The sequence below is a fragment of the Diadema antillarum genome, unplaced genomic scaffold (genome assembly GCF_040938485.1).
Source record: "Diadema antillarum isolate AM-2024a unplaced genomic scaffold, OU_Dant_1.0 seq00001214_RagTag, whole genome shotgun sequence".
Classification (NCBI taxonomy): Eukaryota; Metazoa; Echinodermata; class Echinoidea; order Diadematoida; family Diadematidae; genus Diadema; species Diadema antillarum.
The window spans coordinates 550038-574085 of record NW_027272006.1 but is presented as its reverse complement, the minus strand read 5'-3'; the positions used below and the strand labels follow the sequence as shown (position 1 = coordinate 574085).

At 38.3% G+C, this 24048-nt stretch overlaps 1 protein-coding gene across 1 annotated transcript in view; it reads left to right on the top strand.

Annotated features, from left to right (window-relative positions):
- The window catches only part of LOC139744848 (uncharacterized), a 109675-nt gene that overhangs the window by 71213 nt on the left and 14414 nt on the right, over positions 1-24048 (top strand). Inside the window, exons 3-10 of the mRNA XM_071655260.1 lie at positions 5670-5842; positions 14176-14382; positions 16852-16989; positions 17875-18015; positions 19018-19137; positions 20503-20631; positions 21798-21926; positions 23048-23191. Coding sequence (XP_071511361.1) covers positions 5670-5842; positions 14176-14382; positions 16852-16989; positions 17875-18015; positions 19018-19137; positions 20503-20631; positions 21798-21926; positions 23048-23191 — 1181 coding nt within the window. The remainder of the gene's footprint in view (positions 1-5669; positions 5843-14175; positions 14383-16851; positions 16990-17874; positions 18016-19017; positions 19138-20502; positions 20632-21797; positions 21927-23047; positions 23192-24048) is intronic.

Sequence of the window (24048 nt, the reverse complement as noted above, 5' to 3'; positions counted from 1 at the left end):
GAATACCTATTAGAATTGTATGCTCTGCAATTTTTCGTAAGTAATTTCTAATCATCTCACAAAAATGTTACGACCAAAATCACTCCGAGAATGATCGCACAAAAGAAACAATCAACTGATGTTCAGGCGGTTTATTAACAGTGATATTGTGGGTACAGACTGGTAATCGGCGTCACATCAGTACAACAATGATCAATAGAAACAGTTATAAATCGGTAGTGAAATCACTTACTCACTAAATCACGAAATCCCTACAGTTCCCTGGTAGTGTCCAAATACAATGCTTGATGCACAAATGAATGATCCGCGACGCACTGATGAATGATTCCTCCGACGTAAATCCAGAGGCACAGGTTACAATAGTCCGCGTTATAATTCCAGGGTATATGTCCACAATAGATCCACAGTATTATGTTCCCAGCAAAATGTGCAGAATCCAACGACCACGTCCAGTCGATGCGTTGAATGATGATTCACTTTATATTGTCCAGCTAGGAATCCAGCCCGTCACAGCTTTGCCGTAGCAATGTCCGTTGACATTAAAATATGGAGTCCAATGAAGGCACATTAATTCTCTGCAGGCAAAATGTCTCCCAGGCCAAGTATCTCCACAAACATAACAGGTCAGCAGGTAACACAGGACTGACTATAACAAGTCGCTTCAGAGCCAGAAGTGACGTAACTCTCAGAGCAGAGGTGTTGGGTACTCTGCCTACTGCAGAATTTCTCTGGCTTATATACTATCCATTCAACCCCTTCTAGCACATTCTATAACTCTCTCCAACCTACTAGCCAGTCCAAGTTCCAGGAAACCTGGATGACTCACTACCTAACTATGTACAAAACATCATTACCAAGAATAACTACCAATCACATTGGGCTACAGGGACAGTGCCTCACTCAGCCAAATATGTAAGCACTTCCCAGAAAATTCTGGAAAGGGTGAAATCATTCTAGATTGAGTGAGTTATAATGTATTTCCTCTTACATGCATGTACTGTGTAGTTACATTGTATACCACCTAGAAAATTCTCCACTGATCTGGTCAGCCTGTATGTACTATATCTATACCACATAGAATGTTCTCCATTAATCTGGTCCACCTGTGTACATACACATTAAAACAGCCAGGCATACAGTACATCATACATGTACGTGTACATAACTACTAGTGTGTACATTTGTGACAAAAAGTTAAAATCTGCATCCCCCATCTCAACCAAAACTATAACCTTTAAGATTAAATCTATAGAAATGTTACTTGAACTGTCTCACATGGAGGAGGAGTTTGCTGGCCGTGAATTTGATGAGTTTCTCACTCCCTGTTGCTCAGGGGATGATTGTGTTGCGAGCTCAATAAATTGTGCCAAATTACTGCTTGATTCCCTGACCTATATGATGACGGTAAATAGTGCCGGCAGGGTGAACTGTCAGAAGATGACACTCAGGAACTCTTGTTAGTTGCCAAAGAATTTCTGGTATCAGCAATGTCTGTAAGGTTAAAGATGGAATGCATATAAGGTTTGCAAATATGATTTTCATCAGTCAGTGTATGAAGTGGATTGTGACCGATATAATTTTTTGCTTTAAAAAAACATCCTGTGAAGCTTCGAAATTCCATAGCTTGCTTCTGGTTGCCCAGAGCAAGTAAAACCTGCCGGAGTGCAAGGAGTACACTTGCCTAGTTAGCCTGTTGAAAATGCGGTGTCATTGCTGGAAAGCCCACTGTGGTAAAGGAAGGAGATATCTGTTGTAATGCCCTGGTAATGGCAGAATTCAAAGAAAAGATATTGTCATGATCAGGATTTGAAGTCAGGGCTAGCTCAGACTGGATGTCAACCATTGAGCATTTCATGGTATAAAGAAGTGTCCTACATGTGCCTTTGATAGTGCTTGTCTGAACTAAAAGAAATGATTAATACCTACAATGTAAATGGCATAAAGCACACTCAAGAAGAATTAGTATCTATTCGCAAAACATTTTGACATCTTGAAAAACTTCCGTGTGCGCTACTTTATGTTCAGATGCAAAGTTTAACTGCCACATGTTTACCTAGCAGATGCAAGGCAGAAGGATTTGTCAAAAAGGTTACAGCGTTAGCACATGATGACACAATAGCAGTAAGGCAGGGATTATATGTTTAACGACGTAATTGTATGATTTCCAAGAGATTCAGGCCATTGAATGTGATTATATCAAGATTGTCAGACTCCGGCTGACGATGGCTTTTTCTGTAATGTGTGATTCATTAAAAGGCAAATAGATCTGACTGTGATCATGACAGATATTTTAGAATAAAATGTGCAGTTTTGTTTGCAACATGATTTTTAAATCAAACAATTTGACTATTACATGCCATGTTTGATTTGTAAGGTGTGTCATTCCTAGACAATATTTTCCTCGAACTTAGATATTTACATTCCTGTGGAATTTTTTTTGACCAAATATTGACATACATTCCTAGCTGCACATTGTATACCATGTGTTCAATAGTCACCTCACCGTGCCCTGTTCCACACATACCTTGTTTCAAAGAGGAGAAATGGATGTGATGAGGTTTCCATTGGAATTAAAAAAAAAAGTTCCCCATTGTCAAAGGAGAGTGGCACAAAATCCTGGTGTCAACACAGCATGAGATTGGCACGTCCCCTACTTGGCAGAAACTCAGACAACACACCAGTTGATAGATACTTTTTCCCTGTCATGCATGATTGACATCTCTCAAAGTGAAATTTGCTGCAAAGAGTTTAAAAACTAATACAAGACCAGACCAACTGATTTAACAAATTCTCTCCTCACCTACAATATTGTAAAAGCATAAGGATAGGCATATATAACCCAATTACCATGAGAATCCTACAAGGTCAACTGACCTACTTTGATGTTTATTAGTTCTAACTTTTGAAGACTGTAAAAAATAAAGAAATAAAAGCACAAAACGAACCATTCCAAACAAGGGATTAGACAACCCGCAGTTACTAGAACTTGGCTTTGAAATTTGGGTGCAATCAATCAAGGTGGATATCAGACATAATAAACAATGGGTCAATTCAACATGGCATAGGAACATTCTTGATATAAACAGATATTTTGAGGTAGAACATACTTTGAAATTAAAGATTTTATTCTATTAATTATGGGGAAAATACAAATCACTTGTGTTCAGCAGTGTTGGCAGGTTTAACTGAGTATGATTTTGGTGACTTCATCAGAATTGCATGTTACAATTAGCCACACATTAGCTGGGAAGTGACCTTTTTATAATCTTTGTACTTTTGTGTCCTTCAAGTTTAAATGCTGAAGCTTTTAGTCCAATGATATCTTCTTCTAGTTGTGATAGATGAGGATGTAATCTTTTCTGTTTACCTTCTGTCTACAATTTATGATGGATTGTTAAAAAAAGATAATGCAGTGGCAGATCCAGGCAGGGCAGCACCGAGCACGTGCCCCCCTTTTTTCAATCAAAAGAAATGAACAGAAAAAAATGGAGGGTGTGTGTGCACCCTCCCTTTAATATTGTAAACCCCCCCTCCCCCTTTACGGAATTCTTAGATCCGCCCCTGCCATGAATTCATAAAGTCAACATGATGAAATGGATTTATTTTTTTTTTTTCACTAATTGACTGTGTGAAAATTCTTTAAGAAGATAAAAAGGGGGGGGGGGGCTAGTAAGGGGGAGAGGGCAAGCCTAGCTCTGCAAAATTTGTTACGAGAGGAAATGTTGAACAAAATTCTGACAGGTCCTAAGAATACTGATTTTGGAGAATAGTTTGTCAATCGCTTTTGCTTATTTTTGCCAATTCTAATCTACCAGTAGTAGTGCAAGTTATTTGGAAAAAAATAAGACAAATTGAGTCAGGAGATCCCCCAATATATGTGAATGTGCTTCTACAATACCTTGTAGAAACATCTGGTACATCAAAACAACACAGTGATCGTACCACAAATATTCGTTGCCATCAATGACTGCTCTGCAGACTGGTGCAGACTCCTCTGCCAGACTTGATCCAGCTCTACCACTCATAACGTTTTCCTGTCTAGGCTCATTTCCAATAAAGTCCCTAGATTTGAAGGACATCTCACGCCTACCTTTATCACGGTCAGGTCAGAGATATTTTTAATTTTGACCGCATGCAATTCTGTTTTGTTTTTGTTTTAGTTTTTTTCTCCAATGGAAACACCATTTGTTGTAGTTATTTCATTTCCCCTGGTAGATAAAAATATACCTTTACCTCTTGGCGGGGGTGGGGGGGGGGGGGTCTATTGGTTGTTAATATGTAATGGTATTGGGATGTTGTTCTCGTTGCCCCATAAAGAGGGCATCACCCCCCCCCCCCCCCCCCCCCATAATCATCTGGTGTAGAGCAGAATTCTGTCTGCAGGAATTTGAAAGAGTTCAAAGCCAGTTCAGTGGATAGTTTGGCTGCTGGGATGGTCATGTGATAGTAGATTGGAGGTGGCTGGTGGTAGCAAAGTGCAAAGGAAGTTTAGAACTATTTACTTTCATAAAAGTTTCACAAATGCAATGTCCAGCAGTTGGAGGTTGTAGTGATATATCTTTTTCTCTCTTTATCTCTCTTTTCCAACTTGCTAATTGCTAGCTTTATGTGAAATATTCAGCTTATAATGTGTATACTTCAAGTAGCGGATGACTTAGGGCAAACTTGAGTCACTCTGATTGTGAGAAAGTATAGATGCAATGATAGATTCTACCTATGCATGCACTGTGTGCAGCTTTCACAACTCAAGTACACGTGTAGAATAGGTTCATGGAGTCTGCGTGGAAACTGATCAACAGCCATTGTAGATTCAAAACAGGAGACTTAAAAAGTAATAGAAAAACATAAATAAATTACCAGAAAGAGATGCCGTTGCACAGAAAATTATCAGCAGCTTACAGCAGTTTCCATGACTGATCTTGTTAAGCTTTGATCCGGTCTAGCAGTTCTGTTTTATCATACCATAATGGGTTATCTGTGTTATCATAACATAATGGGTTATCTGTTTTATCATACCATAATGGGTTATCTGTTTTAATATACCATAATGGGTTAAAATCACTTTGTGACAGGGATATGGTTTCAGAAAACAGTTTGGTTCAGAATGTTCATTGTCTTTGCTGGCATATTTTTGTTTGTGTGGGCAAGAATTGAATTAATGTCACATTTTCCAGTAGGAAGTGTTTTGTAATTGTCTTTTTGCAAGATGTAACTTGGTCATGACATGGAACACTAATGACAACAAAATTGCTCTAGGGTAATTTTCTTTCATGTGAATTAAGGCTGATTAGATTGGCTTTCATCCCAATTCTGTAACATTTGTGTGAAAGATAAATGATGAGCTCTACATGAGCTGTATATATTGTAACATGAATGAAAAATACAATGCTGTGGTCCCTACAGAATGCCATGTCTGGTAACTTTTTGAAGTTAAGCTAGACAATTGTGATCTTTTTCATATGGATTATGATACATCCTCACTTCTTCACTATCGAAACATCTTGCTCTATATCATTGCTCTTCTGCACAGGAACTGTCACTGTGTGGAAGTGTCTCCAGCAAATACCAAAGTTTGAGTGGCTATTTGCTATTTGTAGAGTTTCTTTATTTCTGAGACCTTACTTAAAATTCTGTTCTGGTTTCCTCTTCTTTTCTTTCTTGCCCACCAGCTATGACTATGTGGAAGTATATGATGGAGATAGTCAGAGGGAGCCATTGCTTGGAAAGTTTTGCGGGACGACCAAACCGCGGATCATCACATCGAGCTCGCAGGCGCTGTTCGTCCGCTTTGTCACCGATTCGTCAATTGAGAGGCTGGGCTTTAGTGCCAATTATAGCACAGGTATTTGTTTCTAATTACTGTAAAGCAAGATATTTTTGCGGCATGAAATTTTTGTAAATTGGACGAGATGGCCCTTTTCACAGCATGAAATTCTTGAATTGCCCTCGGAATTCAATGCATATAGTGTAGACAAGAACCGTTGTGTGCATTTTAATTTTACGAATCTAGACTCATGCAAAATTCACAAAATTAAAATGCATTTGAACATTCTTGGTTTCACAGCATGGTGTATTAAGTAAAAATATGGTTTTCTGAACTGACAGATGTGCAGAATTCACCAGCTTCTTGATATAACCCCCAAAAATTATGAATAATGTCAATCAGTTTTCAGCCCAGGCATGTCCAGTGAGAATTTTTTTTTTCAATTTATGAAAGCTACATGGAACTTTTGTGGTTGCCAAATAGTCAATTAAAGGTCTTCTTAACTTACCATGCAAGTGATACTTCGTCACCATGCTTAAAAGAATGGTATAGAATTGGGTGAGGTGAGGATTTAGCTTTTAACTTTTTGTGCGATACCTAAAAATACCTCTATGAAAAGTTATATAGCATACAATTCCAAGAGAAATGCAAAGTTTACTTGACAAAAATTGATTTTGAAATGGCCAAGATATCCAAAAACAAAGTAAAGCAAAGCGATCCTAATAAAAGGTGGGTCCCACCTTTTATTAGGTATGCTTTGTTTTGGATATCTCAGCCATTTCAAAACCAATTTTCACCACATAAACTTTGAATTCCTCTTAGAATTATATGCTTTTTCATATTTCGTAGAAGGTTTCTCATTATCTTACAAATAAAGAAGGAAACCCGAGTCCCCATTTCAGCGTAAAACTATATATACCATCCCTTTTGATGTATCTCCATATTACCATGCAATATGACCACTAGTACAATTGCATACTACCACATCTATACTGATATTTTATGTACTACCAGTACTATTGCTACTGTAACTTAAATCCTAATTTTTAACCCATTGAGACGAGGATGAGTATACTCAGGTGAGTGTCTATGGGAAATGCATGTTGTAGTAAAATCAGCCCGTCCTCAATGGGTTAACATTTCATAAAATAAGCAGTTCTAATCACCTGCTTAAATTGATAGCATCCAGGTTTGATGAGCTATGATTCAGTTCATATCTCCTGTCAAAATTTTGCCTAAACTAAAAATCCATGTCAGGCAATTCTATTTTTTTTTCTTTGATGCAAGGTCACAGACTTGGTTTTTCCAGAAGCATGCCAAATGATCAGTTACGCACCAAGCAATTTTGCATGGTATGCCTCATGATCATGCTCATCAATGTGTCTAATTTGTTGCATCATTGTCATAAAAATACCACAGCAATCAGAGTTGAACTGTCTATCTTTGTCTGGTGACCCTGAAGGCTCTCCATGGCCAGTGAAGTATGATGACATGATAGCATGCCTGGATCTCAAAACCCAGGACAGAGTTGAGAGGGAAATTCCACAGTAACTACTTCCCTCTCACACACACACAAATATGTATAATATATATTATAATAATAATAAGAAATGTTTGATGGAAGTATGATCTGGGGGCATTTTATGAAGCATTTTGTCAGATATTACATCTGACAAACTGTTCAAAGCTACTGAAATCCTTGCATCTGATTGGCTGAGAGCAATTTTGTCTGACAGAGTTTTTGGACAAAATGCTTCATGAAATGCCCCCAGCTTGAAGGATAGAAGTATAGGGACAGTCATCTCCATGACAGGTCAAACTTCAAAGTTAAGGTCACTTCACCACCCCATCCCCTAGCTCTTAAGATATTATGTTTGTAGCCACAATTTCAGCTGGCAGTGGCAAAGTCAAGTGGTAATATGATTTGATAGGAAGTGTATAAGTTAGTAGGTAATCATGTGGTCGCAATAAGTGGGATGATAAGGCTAATTGAATGCAAATTGCTTTTGAATACAGTTACCCTTTAGCTAACATGATGGGATTGTGAAGTAGGCTTGACAGCTAATCAACCAAAGAATGGTGCAATATCTCTTGGTAGCATTAATCCACTTAAAGACATCGTTCTTGTGGTTTGCTGTTACAATACTCATTCTGCACGTTTCGCATTCTTTCATTTTTGTTTTTTCTCTCTTTGGTTGAGGGAGCGTTGTGCCTGAGTGGCTATAGCTCCCTCGTGAGAGGAGCATTGTTATGACATGAGGAATGTCTACTGTTCATGTATTGTTTGACTTAGTAGGGGACAATGAACTTTTCTATTATTTGTCTACCAAAGAGAAGTGATAAGGCAATTAAGCTTGCCCACTATTCCCACTGAGGCATTTTGGTATTGAGGAAGGGAACAATATGATTGGCGTGCCTCATAGATGTTTGACTGACAGAACCTTGCCCATGCATGATTGATACTGACCAAATAAATGTTTTGATCTGTTTTCATTTTGTTTGGGGGAAGAATTTTGAGGTGAAGTTTGTCGTGGGTGGAGCTGTGTAATATGTCTGATTACACAATGATGTGATAATGAATTGGTAAATCGTATTGCAAAAAAAAAAAAAAATAGGGAAAGAAAATAGAAGTGGATAGAGTGAGAAAGATGGAGAGCATTGATTGTCTGCTCATACTTAACCAGTACTTTTAGATGTATACATACCATATTTGGGCATATGTTAGATATCAATCTTTCTTAAATGACTGGTAAAAATATATTGTCTTGATGCATGATGTGTTACCACTTCTAACTCTAAAATTTCTGCAAACACTAGCCCCTTCAGGGCACCACTCCTCAGATTCAGCTCTTCAGTGGAGGTGATGAGAGAGATAGGTCTCCCTTGATCCTGGCTCTTGCATGCTAATATCTATTTTGTGAGTTTGTGCAAACAGTCATTACTAAAGGGCTTTTTACACTTGCCAAATTTTTGCTTAGTCCCGTACCAACGGTGGGGCTAAGGGGGGGGGGGGGGGGGGGGGGGGCCTTAGCCCCACCGTTGGTACCAGACTTTCCTTAGCCCACTTTCTGTTTACACTTGTTTTTGCCAAAGTGGGCTAGCCCCACCGATAATCCCGTACTATCTGGCCCTGCAAAAAAGCAGCATTAGCACCGCATCACTGCAATTGCAGTGCCAAGCAAGCGAGTGTAAACAGAACGAAAAAATAATCGGGGCTAAGCGACGGAGACGAAGTACGACCCCCCACTGACCAATCAGAAACGAGATAATCAAGTGCTGCGGATGCGTGCATGTACTTGTACAGTGCACAGCATAATCATGAATATTCATGTGGTTTGGAAAGTCCGGGACTAAGAAATACGAGTGTAAAAAGGTCAGTTTTCTCCTTAGGCCCAGGACAAGAGCTTAGTACGGGATTTATTGGCGATTAAGAAACACAAGTGTAAAAAGGGCTTAATAGCACCTGAAGCAAACAGACAGCAGCAGACCAAACCTTTTCTTGACATCCTGTAAAGGTCCTCAATCTTCATGACCTGCAGATTTTCTTTAGATGTTATCTCTCTACACAATGGCAATCAGCATCAGGGGAAAAAGAGACCAAAGAGGAAGAAAAAGGGATGAATTTTGTTTTGTTTCAAGTTTTTGCTTCATTTGCTAAAATACAGTGAAAACAAGCTATCTTACTTTCACAGAGCCAGAGCAAAAGAATCCACATGTTATTGGATACTTTCTCTGCAAAAGTTATCAGTTCTTTAATACCCTATTCATATCTGTTCCCATTTTCTTCAATTGCCATCAAATTGTCCCTTATAGTGTTGCCTTGAATGGAATGATTTGATTTATTGCCAGTTCAGACGTAAGGAACTACAATGAAAACCTGTTGACAAGTTTTCATTGTAGTTTCTTACGAATCAACTGGCAATATTGAGTTGAGAGATCCATAGACCTCGAGACATTGTGTCCGAATTATTTTCTGGTCTTCTTTTAGAGGTAGTGAATAGATAGATGTCTTGCTGAGATTGGATTAGCCCACATTCCTTGGCTTGCCATCAAAACAGGATTAGCCCTACCGCTGTAACCACGTAAGGATCAATATTAGTTCAATGTGATCAAAGCATGAAGCCACAAATAATCACAATAAGAACCTTTGCTCAGTTTAGTGTATTCATCACATCATAGAGTAGGTATCATTTCTTGGAAAGGAGAGCTCTGCGGTCTACCGACTTTGGGGGGGGGGGGGGATCCAATGAATATGGACCAATCCAAAAAGCCTTCACCTGGGGTTTACAAATTATAAAATATTTCCATTGTTGTTGTTTAGGACAGTGTGTTTTAAAGAAATGGTCTGCATAACTTCTGAGATTAATGCAAGGAATGTCTCTTAGTATTGAGTATTGTTAAGGACAATGTATAGGCCTAATCACCTTCTTACCAAACCACCACAATCCAAAACAAATTGTCAAACAACAAATTGCTTCTCCTCCCCCCCCCCCCCCCCCCCCCCGCCCCATCACCACCTCCTCAAAACAAAAACAAAAAAAAAGAGCAGTTAAAGTGCATAACTTCTTTCAAGTACTAATTAATCAGTAAGGTTACTGGAAATTCCTCTATGTAAACTGACATGTTCTTTTTAGTGGCAGATTACTAAAAGGAATAGTGTTTGTGAAATAGATGTGAATGACAATGATGATACATATATCGAGACACATATAGACCCGTAGCCTAAAGGGGAAAACAAGATTAGTTAGAATAAAGGTCATAATACCACCATTTGGTTCAAAACTAGGATTTCGGGGAGGAGATGAAATAGGACTCTGGCTTTTTTTCTTCCATTTCCTCCATCAAGAATTCCTATAAGAATTCAGACTACATTTCATTTCTGTGTGCCTTTAAAGACAAGATGGAAATGACTTTCATGTACTCTTTAAATAAAAGGAGCTATCTTTTTGCTGCGATAAACTGTGGGCAGTTTCAAGGGCATGCTGTCTATGTGTACTGAAAGACAAGTATGTGCAGAATGCTATCTGTTCTGTTCAAAGGATGTTTTTTTTTTTTTTGAGGGGGGCGTCTTTACTGATTGAATAATAGATATCAACTTAAAAACTATGAGGATGAAATGCAGCATTATTGCTGCTCTTTCTCTTTGGAATGCGTAATATTTCACGGATAAATTCAGAAGCAAATACTATATTTGGTTTCAGGGTTTTTTATATTCTTTTAGAAACAAACATTCATATTGCCTTGGAATATCAAACAACTGGATTTGCCAGTGGATGGCTATTCATTTAAACAATCTAGTGTAGCCATAACAGTCTCAAAGAGTCATTTTAAATTGATCAGTCAACTTGATTGGGTGCTGCTAATGAAATTGACAAAAGCGCTCTAAACTGATCAAATTCAGTAAAATTTTGACAGCATAGATTTGGATGGCACAGTATGTCAGCTATATAAACGAATATTACAACCATTACATTCAATTATGTAACTGGATGGTGCAGGTAGATTAATTTTTTGTGAACTCATGCATAGCTGTTTTATTGTCATTGAGAAAGATCCCAGCAAACTTCAGCTAGATCTAGGTGAAAAATAGTACAAAGCAAAAACAAAAGCAGGAAGGTGCGAGTATGCACCACAAAAAAAAAAAGTATATGATCAGGACACCTCTAAGGATGTGCTGATATTGATTTAAAGGTGGGGAATCCCATTTGCATGCCTTAAATGAAGAGTTGTATAAATATAGTGGTATGTTGAAGAGAGTATCATTTTAGAAACTCCCATAAAGTATTGAAAGTGGAAGGTAACATTTAGTACATTTTTATTGACCGTTAGATTTTGAATTGAATTTTTTTCGGGGCTCACCGTAAATTCCAGTGCATTACTAGGCTAGCTTTGCAGACCCATGCACTGCATGTGTGTCCATCATGTATATTTTGTGAAGAAAGTTCATCAAAACTTACAAACATTTCCATATACATTCTTGCCACACACTCTATATGTTATTACATCAGCTCTTATACTTTTAGATTTGTGTTTATAGATAAAAAATATAGAAGACTGCAACAAAAAGGCTTAAGTGATGGCTGACACACAGAACTACTGAGTAGTTGAGTTTTGTGCATTATTCAAATTGTAGATAACTGTTGACTTCCAAATTTCTCAGCAGTGGCCTAAACAAGTCCCCTGAGGTTCATATTGAATGTTTTGCTGCATTTTGGGAGGTCTGTAAAAGGTATCCCCTACCTGTAAAGAGATTATGCCAATAAGCTAATAAAAAGAGCAAGGTGAGGTAACCTAGTAAGGCACCTTCTTCTGTTTGTGACTCTTTATTCTTTCAAGCTCATCCTGTATGTGTATTTTTAGTTGTTTTTCTTTGCAAAAGTAGATTTACCAGGAGTTTAAAAGTTCATTACCATGAAGTAACCATGGACAAGAGTTCAGCACAGAATTCATGTCACTGATTTGTGGTATTGTATGACCATGAAAGGCTCACCATTGTTGTTATTTGTTTTTTCTATCACTTGGGACATTCAATAATAATTGACTTCTTGACTGAATAGACCTTGATGAAATAGAGTGAGCTCAAACAATCATAACACTAAAACTCTCATCCACAACTGGCTAAGAGAATTCAAATAATGTCAAAGTTTTACTTGTTTCGTTAAAAACTGATGACGGTCCATTCACTTATGCAAACTAGGTGAAATGAAGATGTCATGGTCTGTAAAAGACTCATATACACACTTGCACACATACCTTTATCAAAATTTTCTCCTTTTTTAAACATTAACAGTTGATGTGTTGTGTTTGCTCGCCACTAATGGAATGTCACTTCAATATTTATGGCCACGTGGCGGAGTGCCACGTGCGTGTTTACATGCAATCGGCATACAATCATTTTCCAAGTATATGCCTACAGACATTAGAATAAAGCATGGTATGCATGATTGCTTCCATTATTGAGGTATTTCTTCAGCACCCCACGTTTTGTTGCCTATTTTTAGAAATCTTGCGGTGGAGTCAACTATTGTTGTTTACAAGAAATCTCCAAACAACTCAGTCACCGTATCATCGGCTGAGTACTCAGTCAGCGCACTGAGGGTTTATGATCATGTTTACTGGGGAAAAAAGAAACATCCTTTGTTTCAAATTGTGCAAAACTTTAAATGACTGAGCAATGATGATAATGTAACGTGGAGGGAGGTCGAAATTCCTGAATTAGTGACTTCAAGAATGATTTGATGATATAATGAAGCTGGAGACTTGTATGGTGATGGAACGATAACCCTGTCTAATTTGCATAATATCGCATCTATTCCTTGTGTCATAATGCAATCTAAAGAACTTTGAGCAGAGGCACTGTTTAGCAGAGAGATTCACATATAATCATGCTGTCTGCAATTTGTGTGAAATCCACATTTCACAACATATATGATCAGCCTTTTTTTTTGTAAAGATGTTTCCTCTGCATACTTCATTTTTTATGTGCTTCCTCAAAATTTCAGCTTAAAGTGATACACACCACTGCTCTTGTGCAGAATTTAGGTTCATACTGTTTATTTTTTGTAGATTGCCCAATTTTGGGAAAAAAATGCCCTTTACATACAAATAAAACTTAATTGCTGTGTAATAAAAGAAAATCAAGTATTCAGAAAGTAGGCAGCTGAAAACCAAGGACAGAGCTAACAAAGGAAATTGTTTGTGATACATGTTTGTTGATGCTGCATAACTTGAATATCTAATGTAAGATGTTTATGTACACGTGACCTGTCAATCACCCTCGTACACTAATAAAAAACTATAGTGGAGAAAGACATAAAACTTTTGGGTCTTTCCAAAGATATATGTTATCAAAGAATGGTTAACAAAAGGATAGGAATTTTGATATCTTGCCTAACATCTTTCTGAATTTTAGACTTTTTTTTGTGGCTGTAATCATGTTTGTGATGTATTTTTAGTTGACCAATAGTTTCTGAATGCCTTTCTATTGCATGAGGGTGTTCACCTTTAACCTCATTGCCAATTTTTCTCAAAAACATGTTGTATTATCAGATAGCCAGCTCTCATATTACTTGTGTAGTAATAATTCTTTAGATATAAACTGAAAGAAGATGTATATATTTGAAAAGCTGACATTGTGTTTCAATATTTCAGTGCTGACTTTCTAGCAAAATATGATATTTTTGCCTCCTACTCAAATATAATGTTGTATGATATGATATTCATTGATCCCTCCCACTCCCTCACCATCTCTACCTTGCATTCTTTCTCTCTCACTTTCTTTCTCTCTCTCCTTTCCTTCTCTCTCTCCTCTCCTTCTCTCTCTCTCCCCCTCCACCCCACCCCCTTTCCTTCCCTTACCATCTCTCCCTCTCTCTCTCCATCTCTTTCTCTCACTCCCCACGTCTGTCCAGGATGCTCCCGGACATTATTTGGACCAAGGGGGACGGTGACTTCGCCAAACTACCCCGGCAGGTACCTCGACAACCTCAACTGCATCTTCAAGATCGTGGTGGGGCGGCACAAGGTGATACGGCTCATTTTCCGGGCCTTCTCTGTAGAGGGCGGTACAGCGTACTGCAGCTATGACTACTTGGAGATACGAGATGGATCCTCAGCTGGTAAGCAGTGCTTATGTATGACAGTGGGAATCATTTTGTTGTGTTGTTTTTTTTTGGGTGGCAGTGGGGAAGGTTGTCATGGGAACCATTGGGGAAGGTGGAAGTAAAAGCATCAACCTTTAAGACCAGCCATCTGAGGTATTTTGATTGATAAGCATGAGAGACCCTGGATGACTCTATTGTACTGCAAAGTTTGCGGTTATGGCTGAGACAAAAATAGCTACATACACACAATAAAAGTTGGGGGTGACTGTGCATTTTTAACAGACTGATTGCGCAACATGTTATTTCTTCCCATCAAGCTGTCCAGTCAGTAATTAACAATGTCTTCAGGCCCATCCTAGATGTGATGTAACTCATCATGCACCCATAGAACCTGACAGGTCGTGTGCTAAGTGTATGGGGATTTTAGAATTTTGTGCTTGATGAGTTTAATTTTTATGAAGTAGCTGTCTAGTGTTGTAGGCAGCAGCCCTTCATTTGTAAAGTGTTTTCTAAAGTCTGAAGTAGAAATGGACTCATTTTGCCTCATGCCATCCATTCTTAGGCAACGATTGAAAAAAAAAATCTACACCGTAGAGGAACTAAAGTTTTCAGCACAATCATCAAATTTTGCTTGACTTTTTATTCAGTTGAAAACTTTGTGTTTTAAAACAAACTCTTCATGATTACAATGGTATTGGGACTACCATCTCCCTTTAAGAATCATTAGAAGCTAGTACATGTACAAAAGCCTTTGTCATATGGTGGTGTTTGATAAGCGCTTCTTTTCTTTTTAAATGTCTTCACTTCAGAGGGTGCTGTAGGCATTCTCTCTCTCTATCTCCTACGTACTTTCTAGAATGTTCTAGATTTTGAGCATTGCCTTGAATTTACCTTGAATTAACCTTAAAGTGCTGCACCTCCATCTTCACTTAGATTGCAAGTGTTGCAGGGTTTGAGGAGCTTTGTAGACCATTAGTAACCCAATTTGGACAATTTCTTTTTGTATGTGGAGTGTCAGCAATTAGATGACATCTTCTGGGAATTTGTTCCAACTATCTACCACTCATTAGCTGAAGATTTTTTTTTAAACTCTCTTTTTGACTCCTTTTATAAAATATCAGTTTCTGCCAATGCAGTGTGTATCTTTTGATGAAGAAACTTTAGCATAGTTGGGCAGAGAAAAACAATGTGTTGGGAATTAGACCTATAGTGTTCCGTGCTTTCTTAGCTTAAGCAGTGGGTTCCTGTTTGCCATTGAGGGAAGTGCTCCGGGTGTTTTTTTGGCCGCGGTGGAAATCATTGGGATCGGCGCCGCTAATGCCGGAAAGAGGGAGGAAGTTATTCCAATCGCAGAGATTGGCATAGCGATATGGCATTCTTGTTTGTTGGCGGCCTAGAAAAATGTGCTGTCAAGTGGTGTAATTGTGACAAGGCTGTTAACATTCTCAGCTCATTCTTAACCAGCACATTCTTGTGACATATCTCAGTTTTGACCAAAGTTTCCTTACCCAAGTGATTACTGTGAGACCAGAAACATTAGTGGCATGAAACTTTCACAAATTGGAACCGACTGCCCTTTTTGCAGCATGAACCTTTTGAAAATTTTTACAGCATTCAATGCCTTGGTAAGACAAGCACTTTTGCATTCATTTTACTTTTGCAAATCCTGGCTCCTTGCAAAAACTTGTGAAAAGTTTCATGCTCATGAAAATTTCTAGTTTTACATTAGCCATTGCTTCTCATTGTAACCTCTTCAATGATGTTTTATATGTTTATGAGCCAGTATATGCAAATCACTGATACAGCTCTCAAATAGTGACAGGTTATTAATTTTGGCCCATAAATGAAAACTCACGATGGTGTAGTGTTTGATTATCATATCACAGCCATAATCTCAATGCCATTCCTGTCAAGCTTTGACAGGAAAAAAAAAATGTGCAGATTTTTAAAGTCGAATGCTGTTCAGAGAAAATTTAAAAGGAAACTTGAACGAGTAATTTGCTTCTTAGTTCATACTTGAAAGGCATCATTATTCAAATATTTGGAGCTTTTGGATGTTAATTGAAAGTGTATATATTGTCTCCCAACATTTGACTTGTGAGCACAACAAGTACATGCATACCTCTTTTTAGCTCAAATGGATTAAAGAGCACACATTCTCTTTATATGTGAAGTGCAGTATAAGACAATAATTGCAGTGGCGGATCCAGAGGAGGGCGCATCGGGTCTGCACCCCTTCTCTATGTTTGGTTTAAAAAAAAAAAAAAAAAATGGGGTGTGCGTGCGTCCCCCTTTAATTTTGCAAAGGCGCCTCCCCTTTACGGAATTACTGGATCCGCCCCTGAATTGTGCATTCCATATGATTCATCTGTGCCCCTGTCTGTCTGTCTGTCTGTTTGTCTGTCTCTCTGTTTGTATATATTTCCCTGTCTCTCTCTCATCTTTTGCACTCTTACATCTCATGCTGATTTTTATGACTCTCAGAGTCAAAGTCGATAGGCCGGTTCTGTGGGGAGGAGGACCCGGGAGTCTTGGTGTCCACTGGCAACACGATGATGCTGAGGTTTGTAACCGATGAGTCTGTCAAGATGCAAGGTTTCATGCTGGAGTATGAAGCAACAGGTGAGCAGGCATTTTTCCCTTGTGCACAAAACAAATTCTTTCTTTGGTATGTCTTGTGTAATACTCTACTTCAGTTCATATTTACCTGCAATATGATATGATGAGCATGCATGCTTAGCAGGCATACAATTCACCCAAGTAAGTGTTATGTGCTTGTGGTTATGTAATGTATTGTAGAATTGTGTAATTTATACTTTGAGCAATTTGACACACAAATTTCAATCTCAATTTTCAATTTCAATTCATTTATTTTATCAAATCAGTGTGAGATCAATATAGATAGGAACAATGGAAGGAAATCTTGTAAGTACTTACTAGCATGTCCATATCTCCTGTTGGTCAGGTCAAATTTTGTGCTGCTGATAGACAGATACCATATTCACTGGCAATAAGGCTGCCCCTCTGTGTAAGCAGTATCCCAACTTTGGAGTCCCCCCTCCCCACCCCCCCCCCCAAAAAAAAAGGGGGGGATGCAGGAGGATCTTACTCCAATAGAGATTTCTTTGTGAAAAATTGAGCAAAGAAATGGGATTCCATCAAGATCCCATCAGGTTTCCAAAAATTTATTTCACTAATATATTAATTCATATGCTTTTACGCAAGCCCCATCATACATATTTCTCGCATTATGACCAATAGCTCAACTCTCATGTACCGTATACAGACCTTGTGTGTTTATACCAAGACAAACTTTTGTACATTCCGGTGAAGTTTCATCAATGTATGTTTTGTATAATTTTTTGTGTTTATATACTTTTTTGTGCTATATGTGAGAAATATGAAAATAAATTGAAATGAAATGAAAATTTCTGGTCTAGTTTTCCCTTATTTGCATTTATTCCAATCAAAATTTCATCACATCACTTTCTGATTTTTGTCCAGCAGCGGTAAACCCTGCTGCCACGGATCCCTGCATGGTGGACAACGGCGGCTGCTCAGGGTACTGCCGGGTCGACGGGGACGGCAATGCTGTGTGTGATTGCCTGGAGGGCTATGAACTAGACTCCTCAGGGAAGGACTGTGTAGGTGAGGAAAACTAGACAGAGAAAAATTAGACAAAGTCTTCAAGGATTTGTATTGATGCAGTGGTGGCTCTTCTTTTTGATGGGGTTATACAGGTTTGTAAGGAAGGGGTGGAGGCTCAAACCAACCCCACCCCCTTCCTTACAACAAACTTTAATAACGAAGTATTGACTAAAAACAGGTATCTGGGGGAAAGGGTTTTCGAAAGTATTGGGGCAAAGGGGGGGGGGGGGGGTGTTCACCCCTCCACCCCAGAAACAATCCTGGAAAAAGAGGTTACACTTGGTAAACTGCCTATGATGGCCACTTTGGCAGACCTTTTGGGCCAATGACTCGCTACACTCCCATCAAAGAAAAGTAAAAACAAAACAAAAACAAAATATGTTGCAAAATACAGGTAGACCATTTATAAACAATTTGTCTGTGGCGAGAAGTTATAACTCAATATGATTCCATCAATATATTGTGGGGAAATAAGGTTCAATGTACATGGATCATAACCTCATGGGTTTCTTTACTCAACTTTGTCATGTCCTAATCATCTTAACCTTTTAGTCAATGAAATGCCTGAAACTGCCAGTTTTATTACTCACTAAAATACCAAAATCCACCCTCCCTTTTTTCCATAGTTATATGTTGTATATCTTGTTTTTGTTTTTGTAGAGAATATATAATCATGTAATTTGGAAGAGGTCAAAGGTCAACTAAAGTATGTCAGAATTATTTTTGTGGTACACCATTCTCTTGGTAAACTCCTAGTTGGCTTTCAAATAAACATAACTTATATTAGATGGAAGAAGAATAAACATGCAGTGAGCTATTTTACATCATTGAGAAAGTTGTCGAAATGAGAGCAACATTGTTGTACCTTCCAGAGAATCGTAGGCCATTATGTACAGAATCTTCAGTTGCTATTAGAGGTTAATCAAACTAGAGTAGTCCTTCCACATGTCTGTTACTGAAAGACTTTGAATCCTCCTACCTCATGTCTGTCCTCTTTGGCAGACATTGACGAGTGTCAGAGGAGCGAAAGTTGCCCCCACATCTGTGTGAACCTGGAAGGAAGCTACCGGTGTGAATGCCTCCAGGGGTTCCAAGTCTCGGCCAATGGCAAGGCTTGTGACGGTGAGGTCCATATATAGCGTGATGGGTCACACATGTTTCATTCTCGCATCAAAAACAAATCACGTCATCTGGGTGCCCGAGTAGGAAAAGCGATTTCCCCTCATCACTACCCGCGTGACAAAGTGTTGCGCAAAAGAAGAGGAAAAAGCTTTAGAGCTGACCACATTATCACGAAGGGAAATGTCAAACAATGTGAAAATGAGTCATGTTAATCTTTCCTGATGTACTTCAAGCATTGCACATCTATGTTTATTTGCCATAAACAATTGGGGGACCTGTGGTACAGTGGAAACCACTCTTCATTTTTAAAATGGAGGACCTGATTTTGAGTCCTACCAAGTGCTTACATCCTTAGACAAAGTATTTTTATCCACCATGTCTTGGGTGTAAAAAAGGGTACCTGGCAATGCTGGGGTGATAATGATGGCAGGGCCCTGTGGTAGAACATCGTCAGCACTGAAGAGGCTACCCTGGGTAAAGAAGCTCATATTTATACATTTTAATAATTGTTATGATTCATAAGATCTTTTTTAATTCAGTTATTTCCTTTTTTTTGTATGAAAGTAATCCAGGGATAACCCTTAGTGTAGAGTAATTGGACAATTGAAAATGTAATTCCTTTCTGCCTATCAAGGGGTGTCTTTTCATCTTCTTTTTTAATGTTTTCCCCACAGCTAGCCTAAATGTTGGGATTGAGCAATATATGGGTCATGCAAATATATCTGTGTCAGTGCCTTTTCCTCAGAGTGCACTGAACTTTTCACCTTTTGGAATGTGTTCCAATTGATATGTTGAGTTGCCAATTTAGTGAATTGCATATGAGCTCTGGTAGGTCCTATATCTTGACTGCAAAATAAAAGTGATCGTAAGTTCTAGAGCTTTGCAGCAATGTTCAACTGTACCATAGTAGATGTGGATGTTTAAAGTGCCAGAAGTTGTCATTTTTCATTGTAAGATATTCATGATAGTAAATTACAAAAACAGAGCTGAAAAACACACTCACCTTTCATTATTCATTTTCCCACTGTCTCTTAGTATGTTGTTAAGTTTCATAACATGTAGCAATCAATTCATGGAAATTGGTGAATACAAAATCACTTAAAGATGTGATAGGTACAAAATTTGGCTTGCATTCCTTTCAGTTATTAGTGGTAGTAGTAGGCCTGTATGTGTTTATATCAATCTACAAAGTGTACCTTTTTGTTTAGATGTATGTGTGTACACCGCTAAGAATATATGCCTGTCTGTGTAAACATGATATACAGTATGTCTATATAATGTATATGAAGGTATACATAGATTATAATAGATAGATATAGATATGAATTTATATGTTTCATGTTTATATGTGTATATGTTTCACAGATATCAATGAGTGTGATACCAGCAATGGAGGCTGCTCACAGCTGTGTTTCAACACCCGAGGCTCCTTCTACTGTGGTTGCCAGGAGACAGGGATGATCCTTATGGATGACATGAGAACCTGTGCTCCTGGTGAGTTCATCTGCCACAATATCAGGCACTCCACCCCCCACCCTTCTGGGGGGCAGTTGTATTGTCGTAACTCACCTGACCCTTAATATATCAGTGACTCTATGTTTGTTTTTTATTGCTATCGATATCTCATAATGATCATGCTGCCTTTGCAATAAAATTTGCTGTTCAGCAAATTGTGAAGTATTGTTGTGGACAGAATATGTATTTTCCCTGTCATAGAATATGTGCTTCAAGCAGTTGTGGTGAAACTTTAACCTCTTTTATTTTGTGAGCATATCTAGTGACACTTGTTTTGGTGATATCCACAATTTATTACTCTATTGCGGTTAGTAAAAGCCAAGCAAAGCACATTCATGCTATTAAAAAAAGATGCCCTACCTAACCAATTTTTCAGTGACACATGACTCCCAGTACCATAACTTTTTTTTTGCCTTATGCTTCTTTTCAGAAGAAAGACTTTGAGTTTTAAGATCCGTGTGTCATGAAAGCTGAATAAGCAATGTTCTACTGTTCCTTCAGTGATATAAATCTGGCTGTACTCCAGAGATGACTTCCTCGTCATATTTTCAAGTTTAATGAAGCATGTCTCATGTTGACGGAAATGTTTCAAGGAGTTCATAATTTGTACTTTGCGTGCCAGAACTTGTTTAATCTGAGGAATAACAGCATGACTGTTGCCAGAACCAATGGGGGGGGGGGGGGGGGAGGAGGCAAATAGATAAAATGATGATGGAAGGACATGCATTCAACACTGATAAACTTGTTTGTGAATCTGCTTGAAATACATCATCTTGATGTTTCTAAAGAGAATCCCTTTTCTACAATGATCAGTACATTACAAAACCTACAAAACTTGCATGATGGACAAATCCCAATTGATCTGAAAATATATGTTTTGGACCACCATAGCTGATTTTTGTGCAAGGGTAATTTTTTAAAGGGTTTTGATGTGTCACAACATCACCTTTCTTGTTCCGTATAGTTGTGATAACATGGAAGGCAGTAGCTTCAAACACAAACTTACTTGTATGCCTTGCATCACTAGTTAACCCAGGTTTGAATGAATGAAATGTGACACATTACTGTGCATGGACATTAACCAAAACAAACACTGAGCTAAGGATCACTGATGCGTCATTTGATGACTTTACCATCTCATACAGAAATAATCGAGACGAGTTGCCGTGACAACAACGGAGGATGCCAGCAGGTGTGCCATGAGCGGGTCGGAGGTCACTATTGCTCCTGCCATGCTGGCTACAATCTGGCCCCCAATGGCATCAACTGCACAGGTACCCCCTTTTTTTTTTTTTTTTTTTAGTGTTTAGTTGGGTAACCCTCAAGGGGTTGGTAGTATTTTCACCTGTTTCCTGTTCCTTTTTAGTTTTCCATCCTGACTTTTATTGCCTTTTATTACCTGTGAAAAAGAGAGTGTACCATTGTGAGAAAAAAAAAATTATGAGGAAAAAAAATGAATGAATTGTCTACCTCACCAGTGTGAAATGTTATTTCAACTACAGGTAGAATAAATTCAGATAGGGAGACTGTAAAAAACCTCTGTCTAGAATTCAGCATGATGTCATGATTATATTATATTAGGGAGAGTAAGTTCTTGAGTAGCTCTAAGCTGCTAGGTAAGGTCATTATTGTCACATTATCGTCACATAGATGTAATTTGTCGTAACAAAGTTTCATTCTAATAATTTCAGGAAAGTACATTCTTGCATATACCTAAGGATCTGGTAATTGATCTAATGGTAATATTTGTGTTTAAATGTGTAGGTATGCACAATAGACAGGGCTCGACACTAACGGTGGCCCTGTGGCCGGGGGCCACCAAAAATGAAAGTCGGGCCACCAAATTTCAAAAAGGGCAAATTTGGTGGCCCGCCTCGGGCCACCAAAATTTTTTGAAAAGTATGTCAATAAATTCGTAACTTTTTGCGCCGGAAATTAGCAGTTAAATTTGTTTAAAGGATGGATGAAAAGGACTGAATGAGTGCTTGAGAGTGAGTGTTGCAAATTTGTTGAAGTTTATTTATGAGTAGATATGTCCAACTTCTAATTCTTACTGTCATAAAACTTAAATATTTGACTCATTTAAAAAAAAAGAGACTTTTAATGTCTTTTATTGTTTTTTTTCGGGACACCAAATTTTTCTCTCGGGCCACCAAAAATTTGAAATTTAGGATTTTGGTGGCCCCATCGGGCCACCAAACAAAAAAGTTAGTGTCGAGCCATGCAATAGATGTGTGATTTTTCATACGTATGTTTCTGTATTTTATTTCTCTCTCCCACATTCACGTACCAAACCCTCCCCCCCCCCACCCATCTCCAATTCATTTCCCTTCCACATTTCCTCCTCTAATTCTCTTCCAATCTCTCTTTCTCTTCCCCTCTTCACCATTCTCAGATGTGGATGAGTGTCTGACTCCAGCCACGGAGCAGTCTTCCTACAGCAACCACTGCAACCAGCGATGTCTGAACACGCCCGGAAGCTACTACTGTGACTGTGATGAAGGCTTTGAACTCAGCCCTAATGGCAGGGTGTGTAAAGGTAGGATTGGCAATATTATGCAACATGAACCATTTTACACATAGCAGTTCTCTTCAGCAAAAACTCTCATTTTTAACCAAACTTTATTTCCAGATTGTCTTTGGTAGCAAATTCCAGAAAATCATGTATTTGATGGCCATTAGCTGAGGTTACTGATGGGAATATCTTGAGTGTGCAGAGTAACAGCATTCCCTTGTTTTCTTGTATATTTTAAAAAAAAGCTTTATTATGACTTTGCATCCATTTTTTTTGAGATGTCCATCTCATGATCTGCCCCTCTATGTACAGTGAGTGAATATCTTTTCACAAGCATTGCAAATTTTAGCTGATCGTGACAGTTGGTTGTATGTGGACAAAAACATTATCCAAATCCTGTATTTCACATAAGATATATGACTATATAAATCTCATCAGCTCTATCTTCTTTTAGCTGTTGGTAATGCTTGACTCTTGGCTGGAATAGTAGTTTGTTGTGGAGATTTTTCTTGTGTAAGTTGAGACTAAAGGTTAAAGGGACTGTACCGTACTGGTTGAGGTTGGGGATTCATGTTCTGAACATTCCTATTAAAGTGAGATAATGAGAAACCTCTTATGAAATATAAAAGAGCATGTAATTTTAAGAAGGATTCAACGTTTATTTGATGAAAATTGGTTTTCAAATGGCTGAGATATCCAAAAAAGTGATAATAACAAAAGGCGACAGGCCACGCTTTTTATTAGGATCTCCTTGTTTCACCTTGTTTTTGGATATCTCAGCCATTCCAAAACCGATTTTCATCAAATAAACTTTTGATACCCCTTATAATTGCATGCTCTTTGGCATCTCATAGAGTGGTTTCTGAATATCAAAATGTTAA